The sequence below is a fragment of the Lampris incognitus genome, chromosome 18 (assembly GCF_029633865.1).
Source record: "Lampris incognitus isolate fLamInc1 chromosome 18, fLamInc1.hap2, whole genome shotgun sequence".
Classification (NCBI taxonomy): Eukaryota; Metazoa; Chordata; class Actinopteri; order Lampriformes; family Lampridae; genus Lampris; species Lampris incognitus.
Genome location: NC_079228.1, coordinates 27,357,802 through 27,375,647, shown reverse-complemented (window position 1 = coordinate 27,375,647; position 17,846 = coordinate 27,357,802). Strand labels below are relative to the sequence as shown.

Sequence of the window (17,846 nt, the reverse complement as noted above, 5' to 3'; positions counted from 1 at the left end):
CAGTGATTCAGAACTGAAACCACACCAATCTGATTAAAGTCTCACGCATATTTCTTTTTAGCGTAGCACAAACAAGAAATGGTTTTCCAAATTTTTGTACGTTTTTTAATGACACCAAATCTGATTCAGACCCATCATTTAATGTGACCTACCATGTCAGAAGTTACAAAATACAAAACAAAACACAATGTAAAAACAAGAGTAACTGTTGTCAGTGTTGTGTTGAAATAACGGTTGTGGAGTTCAAGACCGGATTGTCTTTACCTTCATCTTTTTGAACCAGCTTCATATGTTCTTTCATATTGACCAAGTGTTGCAGTCGTATGGAGCCTCGGTAGATCCACTCCTCATGTTGGTCATCCTGAATAGGACCCATAATTTTTTACCTTACACCAATAAATCAAAAAACAATATCCAAGAAAAAAAGGTATCAAAAAGCTACAAGTGAAATTGGATTACTGCAAACATAATGCAGGCTATTTGGGGATACTACACACCTGAAAAATAACATGAACCAAGTTGCAGTCTATCTGTTTCACATCACATTTCTTCTGGACTCCTTCAAACTCTGCGCTGATTTCATCTCCGATCCTGTACTCGACCAAGGGCGGGTACGGCCAGACAGTCAGATAGTCCTGAATGAAATGACTGTGGGTGCAGTCTGGAATATCATCCCAAACATTCTTCACTGCCACAGAATGAGAGACAACGGAGAAGGTTTGGCTCATTTATTGGCTGACATGCCCTACTTAGCTCGCTAGCAAAAACTGTACCAAGGCTGCCTCTGCAGTTTTTCTTATCCTGCCCTGCTTGTATGTATGTAGATTTTTGTGATAAATTGCTATGGGATTATTTTCTGTTGTTAGGAGGGGTGCTCCTCTTCAGTGCTGAAGACCCATAAAGAAGAACAAGGGTAAAAATATGTTAAATAAAAATATGTAAAATAAATATAACACACGTGGATTTTGACACTGGTTTCATGGCTCTCATAATGTACTTAACATAGAATAACACAACAACCTTCTGATTGTTATACAAAAGATTATATACACAAGGATTGACTATATACAGGCAAAATACAGGCGAAATAAGAGACAATAAAGTGCAATGGTGCAGAGAATATAACAGAGATGCTGAAATAAATGCTAGCATCTCTGATATATTCTCTTCACCATTGCACATTTTTTCAGTTTTCTGTGGTTAGGAAGGGTTGTCTCTTCAATCTCCAATCTCTTCAGTGCCGAAGACCCATGGGGAAGAACAAGATAAAAATATGTTACAAATGAACATTTGATTTTCAGTCTTACATGGTCTGCAAACCAGGTGAAGAGAAGGCAAGCCAAGATAGCACGGGGTGTGGTCATCAAGGAAGACCAGGAACCTGAAACATTAAAACACACGCACACACACACACATACACAAACACTTTTTTTTCCTTTTTTTTAAGCGTGCTATACTTTTATAAAAATGATCCAAAATAATGGATTTCACCGGGGAAGATTTAATGCAATAATTTTGTAAAAAGTTCATTGTTTAAAGACAACATAATTTAAGCTCTAAAAATGTTCATAGATGGGGCTGGAGTCACAAGCTCTAGAGGTATGCGCTCTCACACCCCTACCTCATGCGGTTCCTTCTGCTGGGAAGCTCTCCAAGCACACCAGAGTAGAAAGAGGTAGACTGGTTGGTCTGTTTGTACTTGGCCACCACACGAGCACCAACATACAGCCGTTCCAGGGACGGGATACGATCAAACGCCATGTGATGTCCAGAGACCAGGCTGGTCCCATCCTCTCTGAAATCAACCTTGTACTTCAACTCACCATCTTCTGCAAAGCATGCAAGGCCAAGAATGAAAACCAGACTGGGAGGGTAGAGCCATGCACCATCATGGACGGCAGCAAGCGCTCAAAAGCACTGGCCTCATTTTGTTTGAAACGGGTCGCCACAGTCTAACACCGGTGTCAAACTTAATTCGCGAAAGGGAGGATGCACTACTAACTTGACAAAACACCTTCACCAGCATAGTATACAAATCAACGTGTACTGTGTTTGACGTGTTGCACCAGTCTCCCTCTCCCTCACACACCTCGTCCTCCTCAGTCAACCCTCAGCCAGCACTTAGTCACAATCAGCTTAGTGAAAATGAAATACCATTTGTCTTATTCTTAACAGCGACACAGCAAACCAGCTATACTTGATCGAATTAATAAAAACAGCGTCAAATTTGTGCCAATACTGTAATGTATCTTTTTCCTAAATGAATGTTCGCACAGATGTTCCTACTTCTTTCTTGTCAACACCCACATGGGCTGCAGCTCACTAAACTGTAAATTAATTATTTTTTAGACTGTTGACATGTTGTCATTTCAGCGGGTTTCAGTGTTAGTTACAATACAGTGAATGAAAAAAGAATAAAAGGATTATTATTGAATCATATCATTTAATAAGCAACCAAACTAAACTATGAAATTAATTTACAGGTTCCATAAACTATATGAAGTCAATTGTGAATATGAATATCACTGAATATGACTTGTGTAAAGGTTTTTAAAACTAAGTTTTTTTTCTGTGAAATAAGCATGTGACCTGTTTTGACCCTGCCCCTCAAACAATCAGAATTAAGAATCGTTAAATCCGGAATCAGTAAGCAGAATCGGAATCAGAATAGTTAAAATCAGAATGAGGGGTGTCCGGGTAGCGTAGCAGTCTATTCCGTTGCCTACCAACACGGGGATTGGGGGTTCGAATCCCCATGTTACCTCCAGTTTGGTCGGGTATCCCTACAGACACAATTGGCCGTGTCTGCGGGTGGGAAGCCGGATGTGGGTATATGTCCTGGTCGCTGCACTGGCACCTCCTATGGTCAGTCGGGGCGCCTGTTCAGGGGGGAGGGGGAACTTGGGGGAATAGCATGATCCTCCCACACGCTACATCCCCCTGGTGAAACTCCTCACTGTCAGGTGAAAAGAAGCGGCTGGCAACTCCACGTGTATCAGAGGAGACATGTGGTAGTCTGCAGCCCTTCCCAGATCGGCAGAGGGGGTGGGGCAGAGACCGGGACAGCTTGGAAGAGTGGGGTAATTGGCTGGATACAGCTGTGAAACCTAGAATGGGATTCTACACACTGATTTTATGTGATGAGAGAATTTATCCAGATGCTAACTGCCAACATCCCAATGCTTTCCATGTTCCCACCCCAGCTGTATTCTTCACTGGCATAAATGGAGAACTCAGGATGAGGTCGCACTGGTTAACGGCAGCTTTGCTCTAGCTGACACACAGTTAGTGTAGTTGCTTGAACAGATATTTAAGAGTGGCAAAACAATTATAAGAGCGTTGAAATCCACTTGTGTAACAAAGTTTATAACTATTTTCATTGAAAATAGAACTTATACTAGAGCTTCTCAAGGAATATCCTATAATTTACTGATATGGGTGTCCTTTCAGGGGTAGACTTACAGTTTGTGTATTATTAATTGTCACACTCTTGAAACTCATGTTTGAATTAGACTGAAAAAAAATTAATGTAACCATTCTGTATTCAAGCTGATGGGTACCACTAACAGTAGCCTTGTTTGCTACACATCATACCAATATCAGCTCATTAAGGAAAGTAAAACATGTTAACATTTTTAGCCGGGAGGATAATGTGTGAAAGTCTCCTCTAGAAATTTGTGCCCATCAAAACAATAAAATTTTCTAAATTACAAGGTATTCTTTAAACGCAGTATGTTACATCCTTCCTACAAAAAGAAATGTGTCATCAACTGCTTTTTATTCCTTACCCTTCGTTGGGATCGCCACTATTTCTCCTTTTTGCCACTTGTTGGACATCCTCTTGGCCAGGACTGCCATGTTAACTGTGACCACCTCCTCTGACAGGCCAGGAGGGGGTCCTGTGGCTTGTTTGGTGGGGGCTTGGCAAACGGATGACACTACAGCCCCGAAACCCAATGCTGCTACTGAGAGGACAGCAAAATACAGTTATAATGCTGATGAACAAGAGGTATTGCAAATTGAAAACTGCTTATGAAATCAAAGCCACGCATTTTTTTTCTTTTGTATTTGAGAAGAGGATGTCTAGTTTCTTATTCCTGGATATATATTAGTTTTTCAACAACTTTCAATGTGTTCACATATCCTGAAAATTGCTAAATACAGGAGAACTTCCAATTTTGGCAAGACAACACCGTCAAGTGCTGCCTAATTGTTCTATAGCAGCAGAAATGTGTCCACATGGAATATTATAGGGGTGGAGCTGTAGAAAAATGTAGGCATTAATTGAAAAAGACAAGAGAATTACCTTTATTTGTCCTTTGCGTAGCGTCAAATGTTTCTTTCACTGGTAATTCAGTTTGGATGTTTATCTTTGACTGGGTGGCTATAGAATCAGTGTTTACATTTTGTTGAGATTTGATTGTGTTATCTGCAACACTCACGTTGGTGTAAGTACTTGCTTTAGTAGCGTTTTTTTTGGGGTGACCCTTTTTGACTTCTGCAGTTTTTTTAAATGTTTCTTTTGTTTTTTTTAATTTGGTCTCAAAGTCTGAGTAATCGGAATCATCAGAGTCATCTTTTGGTTCCCAGAAATTATCAGAATCACAGCTGCTCAAGTCTTCTTCTTCACTACTGTACTGTCCAGGCGTCAGCGAACAAAGAGCATTCCGAATCTCATCCTCAGAAAGTCTGGTCAACTCCACCACCGCACGCCTCTTTATAGCAGAACTAGAAGCCTCATCCCTCAGCAGTGTTTCACCTTTATCTGAGTCCTGAGTGTTAATGATCTGAGTGTACGCTGGGCGGAGGGTAGGGCTGTCAGGGATCATAGAGCTGGGCGCGTCAGTCTCGGAGGCAATATCCTCACATGGGGATTGAGGCACATCATCTACAAAGGAAACACAGGCCAAACTGCATCTTACAATCAGCCAAAATACAATTGTAACATTCACAGTGTTATCATTTATCTTAATCGGTAAAAAAAAAAAGGGGGGTCACGCACAATGATGATCTACCCATTATGTTTGTTCCTCAACACATCTTAACGATCAGCTACTTACCACAGTCCATGACCGCGCTGTCATTATCATCATCAGTATTAACAGCAGCAGGGTTTGGACCGCCCGCTGGTTCATCATCAGAATCCTCATCTTTGTACTCCCACCCGAGCAGACTGTACAGCTTCTTTGTGACAGCTTCACATTCTGCTACTGACCTGCAAGACATCGCCAATCGAGTCAGCAAGCATATTAATATAGGAGAAAACATGGAGGAAAAATGCTGAAGTCCAACAAGCTAGATCACGTTTAAAGCTACAACACTGAAGATTCCCGTTTCTTTTTAACTAGCTGACACCTAATGTGATACTGACAATTGAATTTGTGTTTGACCACTCCATCTCAGAGAGCAATTCAAAATGAAACAGTCACCAGTGCTGATGGTGACTGTTTCACCAACTTTCTCAACACCAAACAAAAAAAACATGGTTGAACTTTAGTTTTTGATGTCTTCTGTGAGCTTGGTCTACCACAACCGCTTGTAAGTCATGACAACTTTGATTCTTATTCAAACTCGCTACTGTCAGCCTTACTCTACTCTACTTGACTGCTATTGTGAGAAGGTGAAATGCTATGTGCTGTGTAATTTTTCCCAGGAAAGTCCTATCTGACAGTAACGATTACAATAACTGACAACAAAACCATCCATGATTTAAATATTTACATACTAGCTATTGTCTTAAATATGCCAGTGAAAGAAAGTATTTAAAATGAAATTTTGTTTCCATGTAAATCTTCAGGATTGTAGCTTTAATTAAAAAAGCCAACACTGAAATGGTTATTTTAATCTAAACGTCGTAAAACATGTAGGGCAAATTGCATGTAGCTCTCTTTCCCCTCTTCCTTTCTATGGAAACCGAAGCACTGTCAGTGTGCAAAGTCATCTAACAACCAATGTCCAGACTGTTTCTTTTGACAGAAAACTGAGTGTTCAATTTTGTGTACCTAACAAGTACAGTCATATTTGTTTGATTAGACTACTTTGAAACAAAAGGCACTTGACCCCTTCCATGAGATATTTGAAACAAAGCCTGGGTAGGATGCTTACTCGCAGAGTTTCAGCAAGGCAGCCACCCGTTTTTCCCTCTTCTCCAGCAGCGACTGCAGTTGGCTTCTCTTCAGATCAGCCAGGTCCACCAGCTTGCTCTTCTCCACCCACTCACTGATCCACATCTGGAGCTCATTCTGAGTAATTTCCATCTCATCCCCATCATTGCTGTCCATAACTGCTGGAACACATTGGGTTCATTCATATACATACAGTACTACAATATATAAATCACCATGAATATAAGCTCTTGCACTATTACCCTTGCCTGATATTAGACAGAATTGTCAACTTGTTACATTCCATTTCCATCTTCAGTCTGACATTGCCTCCACTCTAACCGATTTCCGTTGGGGATGGGGATTCTATTTTCCTTAACCAATCACTAGAGACCAACATATCCACCTGAATCTAATGTCTTTTTAAGTCAACACTGATGCGTAGCCATGCCAACATACTGGTTTTGCTGGGGTGTTAATAGTGGAGCAGAGTGAAGTAAAAACAATCTATGATCTCGAGCAACATTCAGAAGACATGCCATGTAACTCTTGACAATGGCGTTAGTCCCGCTCGTGGCGCTGATTGGCTAATTGTTAGTCCCCCCCCCCCCCCCCGCAGCGCTCACTGGATAATCGCTTTTCCAACCGAGAAACTGCTATTTCATGACATGATGCCAGACCAGAAGAATCACTCTACTCGGTGGAATGGGTGGACTCAAAGGTCTGGACCCAGGCAACTGTTACCCTCTAACCCTCTACTGACTCCTGCTCTACTTGCATAATGTAAATAACATATCAAATATACTAGTATTAATCGTAGCCATTAGTGGCACAATGCCTCCTTGTACCTCTGCTCTTCACTTACATGATCAGATTTTGAGCTATGCGCATTGAGCAATGACAAAGTTGAACAATAACAATCATAGTAATACCAAGTTTTGCCTAAGATGGATACTGCTAGGAGTAGATGAACATGGCCCTATGAAATTTAGACCTTTTGGGCACCTAGGTGTAGGTAAGCATCGAGTGAAAGCTTTTCATAAGGAGCCAGTACATTTGCCACAACATATAATTGGAATGTGAGGAGCAATCGGAAGAGATGAAATTGTCCTTAATGGCACTGCTACATGTTTTGGAAATTTACCTGTGAACACTCAAGACTCAGAAATAAATACACAAAACAATGACGGTTGATGACAAAAGACAATTAGTATTGTACAATATGGAGACAAGACAATTAGTATTGTACAATACGAAGAATACAACCATCATGAGCCCCTCCCTCATATTCTAAAATACACAAAAGAGATCTCTTCCTTATATACCTTTTTTTCTAGACAAAGAAACGATTATTCATTGGTCAGCTTTGGCCAACCAATGAATATACATTTCCTATGTGTTATACCACAGGTTGGTTGAGCGTCTAGTTATCATGTTGGGGGGCACAAGGCCACAAAGGCATTAAAGACATAGCCATATAGGGATTACAAAGAGCCTCGAAGAGCTCTCTATATGATTTATCTCATGGCAGCCTGTTCATGACAGCCTACAACATAACAGGATATTGTAAACGTTAACCAGAACATAGGCAGAGAAGAAACAGCTTAGAAATAGCACCCTCATCTTGGACATTCCTTACTCCCCCCCTGGAGGATTCAGTCTGATACCACATAACACGACCTCCTTTAAAGCAGGTTTGACCAACAGGCTTAAAGAATCAAATACACAATGAATAAACGATAACTACTGATGCTTCATGCCACAATTTTCCTTCACATTACCCCATTTAATACCCCATTTAATACGGGATTCCTGCCACATTTCAGACACGTATATGTAGGCACTGCACCAAATGTCTACATCAAGACAAAGGCTGCATGTTAGTGAACTTGCATCATCACACCTAGCTTACCGATGTGTTTTTTGCGCCGCTTCAAAAGTAGTATTAGTTCATTAGCCTAAATGGCTAACCGCATTTGTGGGCGAGTTATTGTTACCGTTCGATGCCTGTAGCAAGCAGCGAGGCTAAGCTTCCCTGACTAAACGGGAAAATCTAGAGCATCAGCAAGCAAAAGTAAAAACCGCTGCTTTGATGGCTCAACATGAGTAAATCAAGACACCTTGGCCATGCAACTTGATTGATTGATATTACACAGTGTTTTCCGCCGCTAACAGACAACTCGGCAGCTTCCTTCCGTTTAACAAGCAGCGGGCAAAGAATGGCTTCTTCGGGGTTTTTTTTTTTTTTTTTTTAGCGGATTACAAACCAACTTTCAGTTCCATGCCGCCAACTACTGTACTGGAGTCTGTAACAGCATGACTTCTTAGAGAAGTTATATTCTGGATAGTAAACCTGTTTCGTTTAAGTATATAAAATAAAGCCCTGTGACAAAGTGTGTGAGAACACACCGTTTGTCCCATCATCAATCGTGAATCACTTCCAGGTGTTGGCTTTCCCTGCCACAGTGGTGCAGCCTAAACTAGGGTGCTGCTGATCAACCCCAAGGGAGTATAAAAGCAGCAGCGTTGGCGTTGTTAGTGGGCTGTAAGACGTCAGAGTGTAGATGTGTGCACATGCTGTTAATTTCGGTTGTTGTGAATTCGGTTTTGTTGATTTAAAACTCAAGTTATGAGTTTTGTTAATTTGATGTTAAGCTCAATTATTGGGAGTTGAGTTTTGTTCAGTTAACTGTTAATTTGTTCCTTTGCTTTGTACATATTCTTGTTTCACATGTAGCTACACCCTGTAAGGAAATCATTTTTATAGAAACTGTTTTGAGTCTGGCCACCCAGGCCAGGCTTCCCCACATTTGGTGGCAGTGGGGGGATCCAGGCCAGTAGGAGGCGGTGAAGGAAGTGCCAGCCGGAGAGAGGAGACTTTGGGTGCATGGTGTACTTGACCAGCGTGGGGCAGCGGTCAACTGCCGGATCAGCCAGATTGCGCTGAACTGTCCAGTCTTAGGCGACACCTGGTGCAGAAGCAGTCCGGGGGGGGGGGCAGGATGGAGCAAGAGGGCAGGCCGCAGGAGCGGAGGTGGAATCGGGTCCAGCAGCGGTGTGCCCAGCTTCAGCGGCGGGGGCGGGGGGTGCAGCGGGACCGTCAGGACTGTCCGCGGCTGCTGGAAGGTGCAGCAGCCATCTATAACTCCTCCGCCGAGCTCAGGGCAGGAGACTGACGGCCAGGCTGTTTGGGGGAGGCCTGATGCCCTGTCGTTGAGGGCGTCCAGCGGGGAACATTTCAGTCGGATGAGGTTCCCTGACTGGAGAGGTCCAAGGATTCAGGACTTGACTTCCTATCCCGTGACTCCGAGGTGTAACGATCTTAAGACTGGTTGTGTGAGAACACACCATTTGTCCCATCATCAATCGTGAATCACTTCCAGGTGTTGGCTTTCCCTGCCACAGTGGTGCAGCCTGAACTCGGGTGCTGCTGATCAACTCCAAGGGAGTATAAAAGCAGTAGCTTTGGAGTTGTTAGTGGGCTGTAGGACGTTAGGGTGTGCACATGCTAATTTCAGTTCGGTTTTGTTCATTTAAAGCTCAATTGTTATGAGTTGAGTTTTGGTCATTTGATGTTAAGCTCTTATTGGGAGGGTTTTTTTTTTCTTCAGTTAACTTAATTTCTTCGCTTTGTACACATTATTGTTTCACATGAAGCGAATTCGGGGGGGGGGCAGCCAGGAATCGTCACAGCCGGGACGCGAACCCATGTCTCCCGCACCACGGGGGGCTACGTAGCCGCGCTTCACCATAATCAACTCCCTCACGCCTCTGGGCGTACGCGCTTCCGACGGTCTCACCATCTAACTTCTGACAGCAATGGAGCGAATTCGGGTGGCAGCCCGGGAACCGCCGCAGCCAGGACGCGAACCCGTGTCTCCCGCACCACGGGCGACTACGTTAACCAGTCGACTAAAGGGTCTGACCCGTTACGTGTATTTATCTCTGCACGTTACACTAATCGCCCGTGGTGCGGGAGACTCGGGTTCGCGTCCTGACTGCGGCGGTTCCCGGGCTGCCACCCGAATTCGCTCCATTGCTGTCAGAAGTGGGATGGGGAGATAGTGAAGGACCGTGCGGCCATCGGAAGCGTTTCCCGGAGGGGGGGGCAGTGTAACGACCATCAGAAGAGGGAGCCGCAGCAGGTCATGTGACAAAGGCAAAGACGTATTCCTTCCAACAGGAATGGCCCGTGCAATAGCCATGGCTGCGATTTAGCAAAGAAAAAGGCACCATGTATTGTATGTGTTCTCAGTGTGGGACAGCTTTTGCGGGGAAAACCAAGATGGCCGACCCCTCTACCGGCAGCGATATTATGAACCCTACATAGCCCTCGCCAAAATCCCGTTTCTGGCTTTGTCACGTGTGCGCCACCGTAGCAACGCGAAAATATGTTGTTATGGGTCTAGACTTCCTGCTTAATTTCGTTTTCAGGGCAAACACTTAAATCATAAGACAAACATCCTAGTCATGTCTTTCACTTCATTTACCAGAAAGTTTACATTTTCTACTATTAGCCTAGGCCTATAGTGTATAGTGCACAGTGTTGTATAAAGAAGGCCTGCTGAAAAGCTATAGGCTACTTGGGTAAAAGTAATGAAGTATCAGACATCGAAACTACTCAAGTTTCAATGAGCAATGAGGATCATGAACAGAGGAGAGCACATAAGACTGCCATTTTAATTATTATTTTGCCACTAGGGGGAGAAATTTACTAACTTTGGCGACCAAAATTGAAGGTAGCTAACGTTAGCTTTGCTTCGCACCGAGGTGATAGTTGATTGTTTCCTTAGCAACGCAGCGGAAATCCGGCGTCCGTTCGCGAGATTTGGGACAGGGTACGGGATTTTGGCGAGGGCTATGTAGGGTTCATAATATCGCCTACCGGCACCGTAATGTTCAAGCACGACACCATCTTTAAGCACAACAGCCGGAAGCACAAACTGTGCAGGGGCAGGTGCACGGCTGGAAGTTCAGCGTCTCTGCAAACGGCATTTGAAAGGCAGGCATCTGCACATCGTTCTGCAGAAGAGGCCGAATTGTTAATAAAATTCAATACAGCGTGCTACATCGCCAAAGAAGAGCTACCATTCACAAAATCCAAGGGTCGCATACACTTATTTAAAAAAGAACGAAGTTTAACGTTAACCCCACATCAACGACACGGCATGTGCCCAGTTTATTGGCGTGATAGCTGACACTTGCAAAAAATGAATAAACAGCGGACTCCATGTATCTCTCATTCATGATTGATGGCGACACGGATGTGTCAACCAAGGAATGCGAGATTGTATATGCACGGATCGTGCAGCAGAGGAGGCCAGCGAATGTTTTGATTGGCCATATGGAAGTCCAGCACGCAAATGCTCAAGGTATGTAAGGAATGTGACTCCGGTTTGGCTCATTGTACTCGAACACACACTCTTAAGAAATATACACTAGGAATGACAATCAAGTTGCATGTTATATAGCGCTTTTCTAGCTGCAACAGCCACTCAGAGTGCTTTACAATTAATACACACACCCGTAATGATCTGCCTTTCTCAGAAGCTATGTAGGTGAAACCGTTTATGTGCAATGTAAACAGTATGTAGTGCGAAGAAGTGAAGGAGTGATGATAAATAATGTAAAAAAAACGTTACTTTATAGTAAGGTGGTTATGTATAGTATAAGTACAGCTTGTTCAGATATGTGAGTAACATATTTATTGCACTTTATTACTAAAATATTTATTTGTAGGAGCAGTATTTTACTGTTGGGGGTTATTGCAGTGCCACAGTGAGTTTGATGCCAAGGAGCAAGAAGGCCAAATTACAAGGGTTGGCCCCTAGAGCCTCCTAGTGGCCCTCAGGGGGATGTGCTCTAAACTAAAGGGAAAGGAAGGAGAGGCATACTGTATGAGTTCAGTGTTTGCTTGTTTTGTTGTGGTCCTTGAGCTGTAATGACAGTAATGTTACTGACCACATAGCTTATGTTTAAATTTATAAATGTATTATTTGGTGCCTATGCTTACAAAAAGCACTTTAAAGGTTACATTTTATTTAACTTACTGTTTTTGTGTTTTTTTGCTTTTAAGCACTACCTCATTTTGTGACATTTAAAATAAAGCAGCATATTGTTATTTCTGTAAGTGGTCTATTTATTACCAAAGCATTTATCAATGATACAGTTAAGATGGAACAAGTGCTGCGTTGTGTGTCGATTTAAGTGGTGCTCCTAAATTTTGTGCTGGTGCGCCTAAAATTTTCAGTGGGAAAAGTTAGTCTGGGGCCCTGGTTTAGGAGAGATGGCAGTGGAGCCCCCCCCCCCCTTTGTTTTTTTCTCTCCCTGATTGAATTTTTGGCTAACTACCCCACTCTTCCGAGCCGTCCCGGTCTCTGCTCCACCCCCTCCCTCTGCCGAGCCGGGGAGGGCTGCAGACTACCACATGCCTCCTCCGATACATGTGGAGTCGCCAGCCGCTTCTTTTCACCTGACCTTGAGGGGGTTCACCAAGGGGATATAGCACGTGGCAGGATCACGCTATTCCTTTCCAGTTCCCCCTCACCCCAAACAGGCGCCCCGACCGACCAAAGGAGGCGCTAGTGCAGCGACCAGGACACGGCCACGTCCGGCTTCCTACCCGTAGACAGGGCCACTTGTGTCTGTATGGACGCCCGACCAAGCCGGCGATCCTCTGTAAGCAACGGAATACACCGCCACGCCACCCGGACGCTATCTCTCTCTCTCTCTCTCTCTCTCTCTCTCTCTCTCTCTCTCTCTCTCTCTCTCTCTCTCTCTCTCTCTCTCTCTCTCTCTCTCTCTCTCTCTAAATATATCAATCAATCAAATTGCATTTTATATAGCGCTTTTCTAGCTGCAACAACCACTCAAAGCGCTTTGTGTGTTCACGTGTGTATATATGTATGTATAACCCCTTCCCATTACCTAATTTCTTTTTAGTGACCAGCATATAGCATGATTTTGCTACTAAAATTTTCTACGCTGACTATTGCTTCCTGTATAAGTTTCAACAGACCCCCCCCCCATATCCAGATTGCTCCATCATCTGCATACAATGATGACCTGGAGTTTTTAACTAGATTGTGTTAAACAATCTTGGAAAGTCAGAGGATGCCTGAGGAGTGGAGAAGAGGCATACTTGTACCGATTTTCCTGAATAAGAGCGATGCGCAGAGTTGTAGCAACTGTAGCAAAGCTGATCAGCCACAGCATGAGGACATGGGAAGAGTAGTAGAAGCTAGGTTAAGAGGAGAGGTGACGATTACCCAGCAGCAGTATGGTTTCATGCCATGAAAGGGCACTACAGATGCGATGTTTGCTTTGAGTATGTTGATGGAGAAGTACGGAGAAGGTCAGAAGGAGTTATATTGTGTCTTTGTGGATTTAGAGAAAGCATATGACAGGGTGCCGAGAGAGGAGGTGTGGTATTGTATGAGGAAGCCGGGAGTGGCAGAGAAGTATGTATAGGAGTGTCAAAGGAGGTTGAATCAGATCATCTAGATACGTTTATTGACAGATACGTTTCATCACTCATCTAAGTGACATCTTCAATCTAACATGACTGCAAGTATCCGCACCCCTTATAAACAATACAGTACAATAGTTGCCTAACGACCGAAAGCAACGACCAGCGTGGATATGCAAATATGGGAGTGACCTTTAACTAGAGTTTCAAAGGCCATGTGTACTATCCACAGAGGATTAGGGATTGCTGCAATCACAGCATTGTAAGATGGCGACAGATGTGTAATGACCGAAAACAACGACCAGTGTCATGTGCAAATAAGTAGGAGTGGTGCATCCAAAGGAGTTGGATCAAGTGCAACTGGACTTGGTATATACTTGGTATATATTTTCACGGATATATACCAAGTCCAGCTGCACTTGATTCAACTCCTTTGGATAACCATGACCTGGATGAATGAGAACATTCACAGACTAGGAGTGGTGCAGGATATGTATGAGGGCAGTGTGACAGTGGTGAGGTGTGTGGTTGGAATGACAGATGGGTTCAAGGTGGAGATGGGATTACATTAAGGATCGGCTCTGAGCCTTTTCTTGTTTGCAATGGTGATAGGTTGACGGACAAGATGAGGCAGGAGTCTCCGTGGATGTTTGCGGATGACATTGTGATCTGTAGCGAGAGCAGGGCACAGGTCTTCGCCTGTATGGCTACCTTGCCGTGGTGGACAAGGTTGCATGTACCACTGATCCCAAAAGCTATGCCATCCGAAGCTTGGTTCCTGGTGGGGTCACCCAAGGCGGACTGGCCAAGGGGGAGGTTCCAGACGAAGCGCGATCTACCAAAGACCTCAATGGCGGAACTGGTGGAAGATGTCTCCAGGTCACAACGGCAGTGAAGGTGGATGAAGGCTGCAACAGAGGGTGGTCCCCAATCGTCTTGATTCTCCATGCCATTGAACTGTGGCCACCCCCTGCCAAGGACCATGTAGTGGGTCCAGGCGCATCAGCCACTCCATGTAAAAAGCTTTCATGTGCAGGCATCCTTCCATTATGCGGCTCCAGGATCGGCCTCTACACCCACCTGAGGACCCAGAGGGACCCAGAGGGAGGACGGTCTTACTTGACCCCAAGTGACCACCAATGAGGGCGTAGGTTGAGGAGAGCCTGGAGAGGTGGAGGTATGCATTGGAGAGAATAGGAATGAAAGTCAGTAGGAGCAAGACGGAATATATATGTATGAATGAGAGGGAGGACAGCGGAATGCTGAGGATGCAAGGAGTAGAGGTGACGAAGGCATATGAGTTTAAATACTTGGGGACAATTGCTCAAAGTAACGGGGAGTGCAGAAGAGAGGTGAAGAAGAGAGTTCATGCAGGGTGGAGTGGGTGGAGAAGAGTGTCAGGAGTGATTTGCGACAGAATGGTATCAGCACGAGTTAGAGGGAAAGTTTACAAGATGGTTGTGAGACCAGCTATGTTGTATGGTTTGAAGAAAGTGGCACTGACGAAAAGACAGGAGGTGGAGCTGGAGGTGGCAGAGTTGAAGATGCTAAGATTTTCATTGGGAGTGACGAAGAAGGACAGGATTAGGAACAATTATAATACAGGGACAGCTCAGGAATCAGGAACACACTGTCATTTCACCTCATGTACTTGTGCACATGAAGTGAAATGAAATGCCATTTCCCCCAGCCTACAGCAGTGCAACATGCAGACAAAAACACATTTAAGAACTACAAAAACACACATGTTCAAACTAACACATACATCCAAACCATTCATTCATTCATTATCCAAACTGCTTATCCTGCTTTCAGGGTCGCGGAGATACTGGAGCCTATCCAAGCAGTCATTGGGCGGTAGGTGTGGAGGCACCCTGGACAGGCCACCGGGCCATCACAGGGCCAACACACACACTCAAACCTAGGGACAATTTAGTATGGCTGATTCACCTGACCCGAGGAGGTGAGGCAGCTCCGCGCAAGGCCATGGTCCCTGGGCCCACAGGGCAGCAGAGCAAGCTCTCGCAGCTGATCCAGCGCCAGCTCTCCCAGCCAACAAACGAAGACAAAAATTTAGACACAGACGTGGACAAAGACAGTGCATCGACGGTACTGGGTGAGGCCACTGCAAATGTGAATTCACACCACCATCTTTCCACACCGGTACTGAGTGAGGCTGCTGCGAATGTGAATTTCGCGCCACCATCTTCCTACATCTTAGGTTGGACGGTTTCGAGACAAAGCAAGAGAGGCAAGATTGAGAGGGTTTGAACATGTGCGGAGGGGAGATACTGGGTATATTGGGAGAAGGATGCTGAATATGGAGATGTCAGAGAAGAGGAAAAGAAGGAGGCCAAAGAGGAGGTTTATAGATGTGGTGAGGGAGGACATGCAGGTGGCTGGCGTGGCAGAGGAAGATGCAGAGGACAGGAAGAGATGGAAATGGATGATCCGCTGTGGCTACCCCTAACAGGAGCAGCCCAAAGTAGTAGTCGTAGTAGGTGCACAGTGCCCGCTCTTCCCCGGCCTCTACTCCTCATTCACAAGAAACTATTACTGCAATGGAAAGAACTGGTTAGGTGCACAGGCAGGAGTATTAACCCTAAAAATGCACGTATTTTTAGTGGTGGGAGCACCCAGAGGAAACTCGAGCAGACACAGGGAGAACATGCAAACCCCCAACAGAAAGAACCTGGGACGGCCTGTGGTTCGAATCCAGGACCTTTTTGTTGTGAGGCAACACTACTAATCACTGACCACTTCCGTCCCTCTTCTATGTGATCTGCCATGTGAAGAGGGAACAACCATCCCTGAACCGGGGGGTGGGGGGGTGGTAAAAGTACATCTGTTGCGGTCTTACAATGCTGTGATTGCAAACATTCTAAAATGCTCTGTGAATAGTACACATTAACTCCGGTTAATGTTCACGGCAATTTACATACAAAACAGATCGTTTTCGGTCGTTATGCCACTGTATTGTTCATAACGGTGGGATACCTGTAGTCAGTTGAGACGTTGTGTCCAGATGAACTGATTCAACTTTCACTGATCACCCTTAGTCCCAACTGACTGTAGGTATCCCCACCCTTATAAATACTGTGGTGTAACACTGAAAACGACCGGTTTCATATGCAAATTACCATGAGCATTAGTTAGAGTTTCAATAGCCATGTAATATCCCCCCCCTCCTCCTCGGTTCAAGGATGGTCGTTCCCTCTTCACATAGATGGCCTCTTTGACTCCCCGTTCAAACTTCCTCGTTCCTCCCTATCAAGGATGCATACATCCTCATCCTTGAAATAGTGGCCACTGGCCTGTAGATGGGTGTAGACTGCGGAGTCCTGGCCTGACCCATTAGCTCTTCTGTGTTGTGCCACCCTCTTGGCCAGCATCTGTTTAGTTTCCCCAATGTATAAGTCATGGCAATCCTCCCGGCACTTAAACAGCGTACATTATATTGCTCTGTTTGTGCCAGGGGACCTGATACTTGGGGTGGGCCAATTTGAAAGCAACCGAGACGCGGTGTTTGGAAAATACGTGTCTCAAATGTTCTGACACTCCTGCCACATATGAAATCACCACTGGTTTATGCTTAGGCAGCTGTTGTGCTTCTCTCTTCAATCAGCTGGTGCAGTGTTTGGACGTCTTCCTGGCTTTGACAAACGCCCAGTTAGGATAACCATACTTAACAGAGGCCTGTTTAATGTGGGATTCTCCCTGTTGTCAGCTCAGTGGTACAGCGTCTTGATGACTCCTGGTTTGTGCTCCAGTGGACGATGAGAGTCAAACCTTAAGTACTGATCAGTATGTGTTGGTTTTTGGTAAACATCAACAATTAAATGTCCCCCATCACCAATTGCAATTTCATGGTCTAAGAAGGCTGACCAGTCATATTTTCACATCCTCCCAGGTGAACTTGATGTGCTTGTCCTGAGTTAATGTGGTCAGTGAAACGTGGTATGTCCTGAGATTTAATTTTAACCCAAGTGTCGTTCCACAAATCTGAACCAATGGTTAGGAGGTGTCCCTGGATAGGAGATAATGGCCTTCTTTTCCACCTCCTCCATATGGAGGAAGTTGGTTCAGATTTGTGGACTGATTCAACTTTGAGTTTCTAACCTGGATTATTGAGCGTGCATAAATACACATTGTGTCCAGATGAACTGATTCAACTTTCTTTGACTAGTTTGGATTAGTACAGATGCCCCCCGCAAAAAAAAATGTATTGTTTGCCCAGTACGTAAACAATGACCAAGTTAGTCTGCCGTCCGGCT

The 17,846-nt window shown here is 44.5% G+C and overlaps 1 protein-coding gene across 1 annotated transcript in view; it reads right to left on the bottom strand.

Annotated features, from left to right (window-relative positions):
• Positions 1 to 5,226, bottom strand: part of setdb1a (SET domain bifurcated histone lysine methyltransferase 1a) — a 33,034-nt gene extending 27,808 nt beyond the window's left edge. The window contains exons 1-7 of the mRNA XM_056298014.1: positions 5,061 to 5,226; positions 4,307 to 4,888; positions 3,789 to 3,965; positions 1,622 to 1,829; positions 1,308 to 1,381; positions 498 to 688; positions 265 to 361 (exon numbers count right to left, since the gene is read on the bottom strand). Coding sequence (XP_056153989.1) covers positions 265 to 361; positions 498 to 688; positions 1,308 to 1,381; positions 1,622 to 1,829; positions 3,789 to 3,965; positions 4,307 to 4,888; positions 5,061 to 5,226 — 1,495 coding nt within the window. The remainder of the gene's footprint in view (positions 1 to 264; positions 362 to 497; positions 689 to 1,307; positions 1,382 to 1,621; positions 1,830 to 3,788; positions 3,966 to 4,306; positions 4,889 to 5,060) is intronic.
• Between the last annotated feature and the right edge of the window lie 12,620 nt (positions 5,227 to 17,846).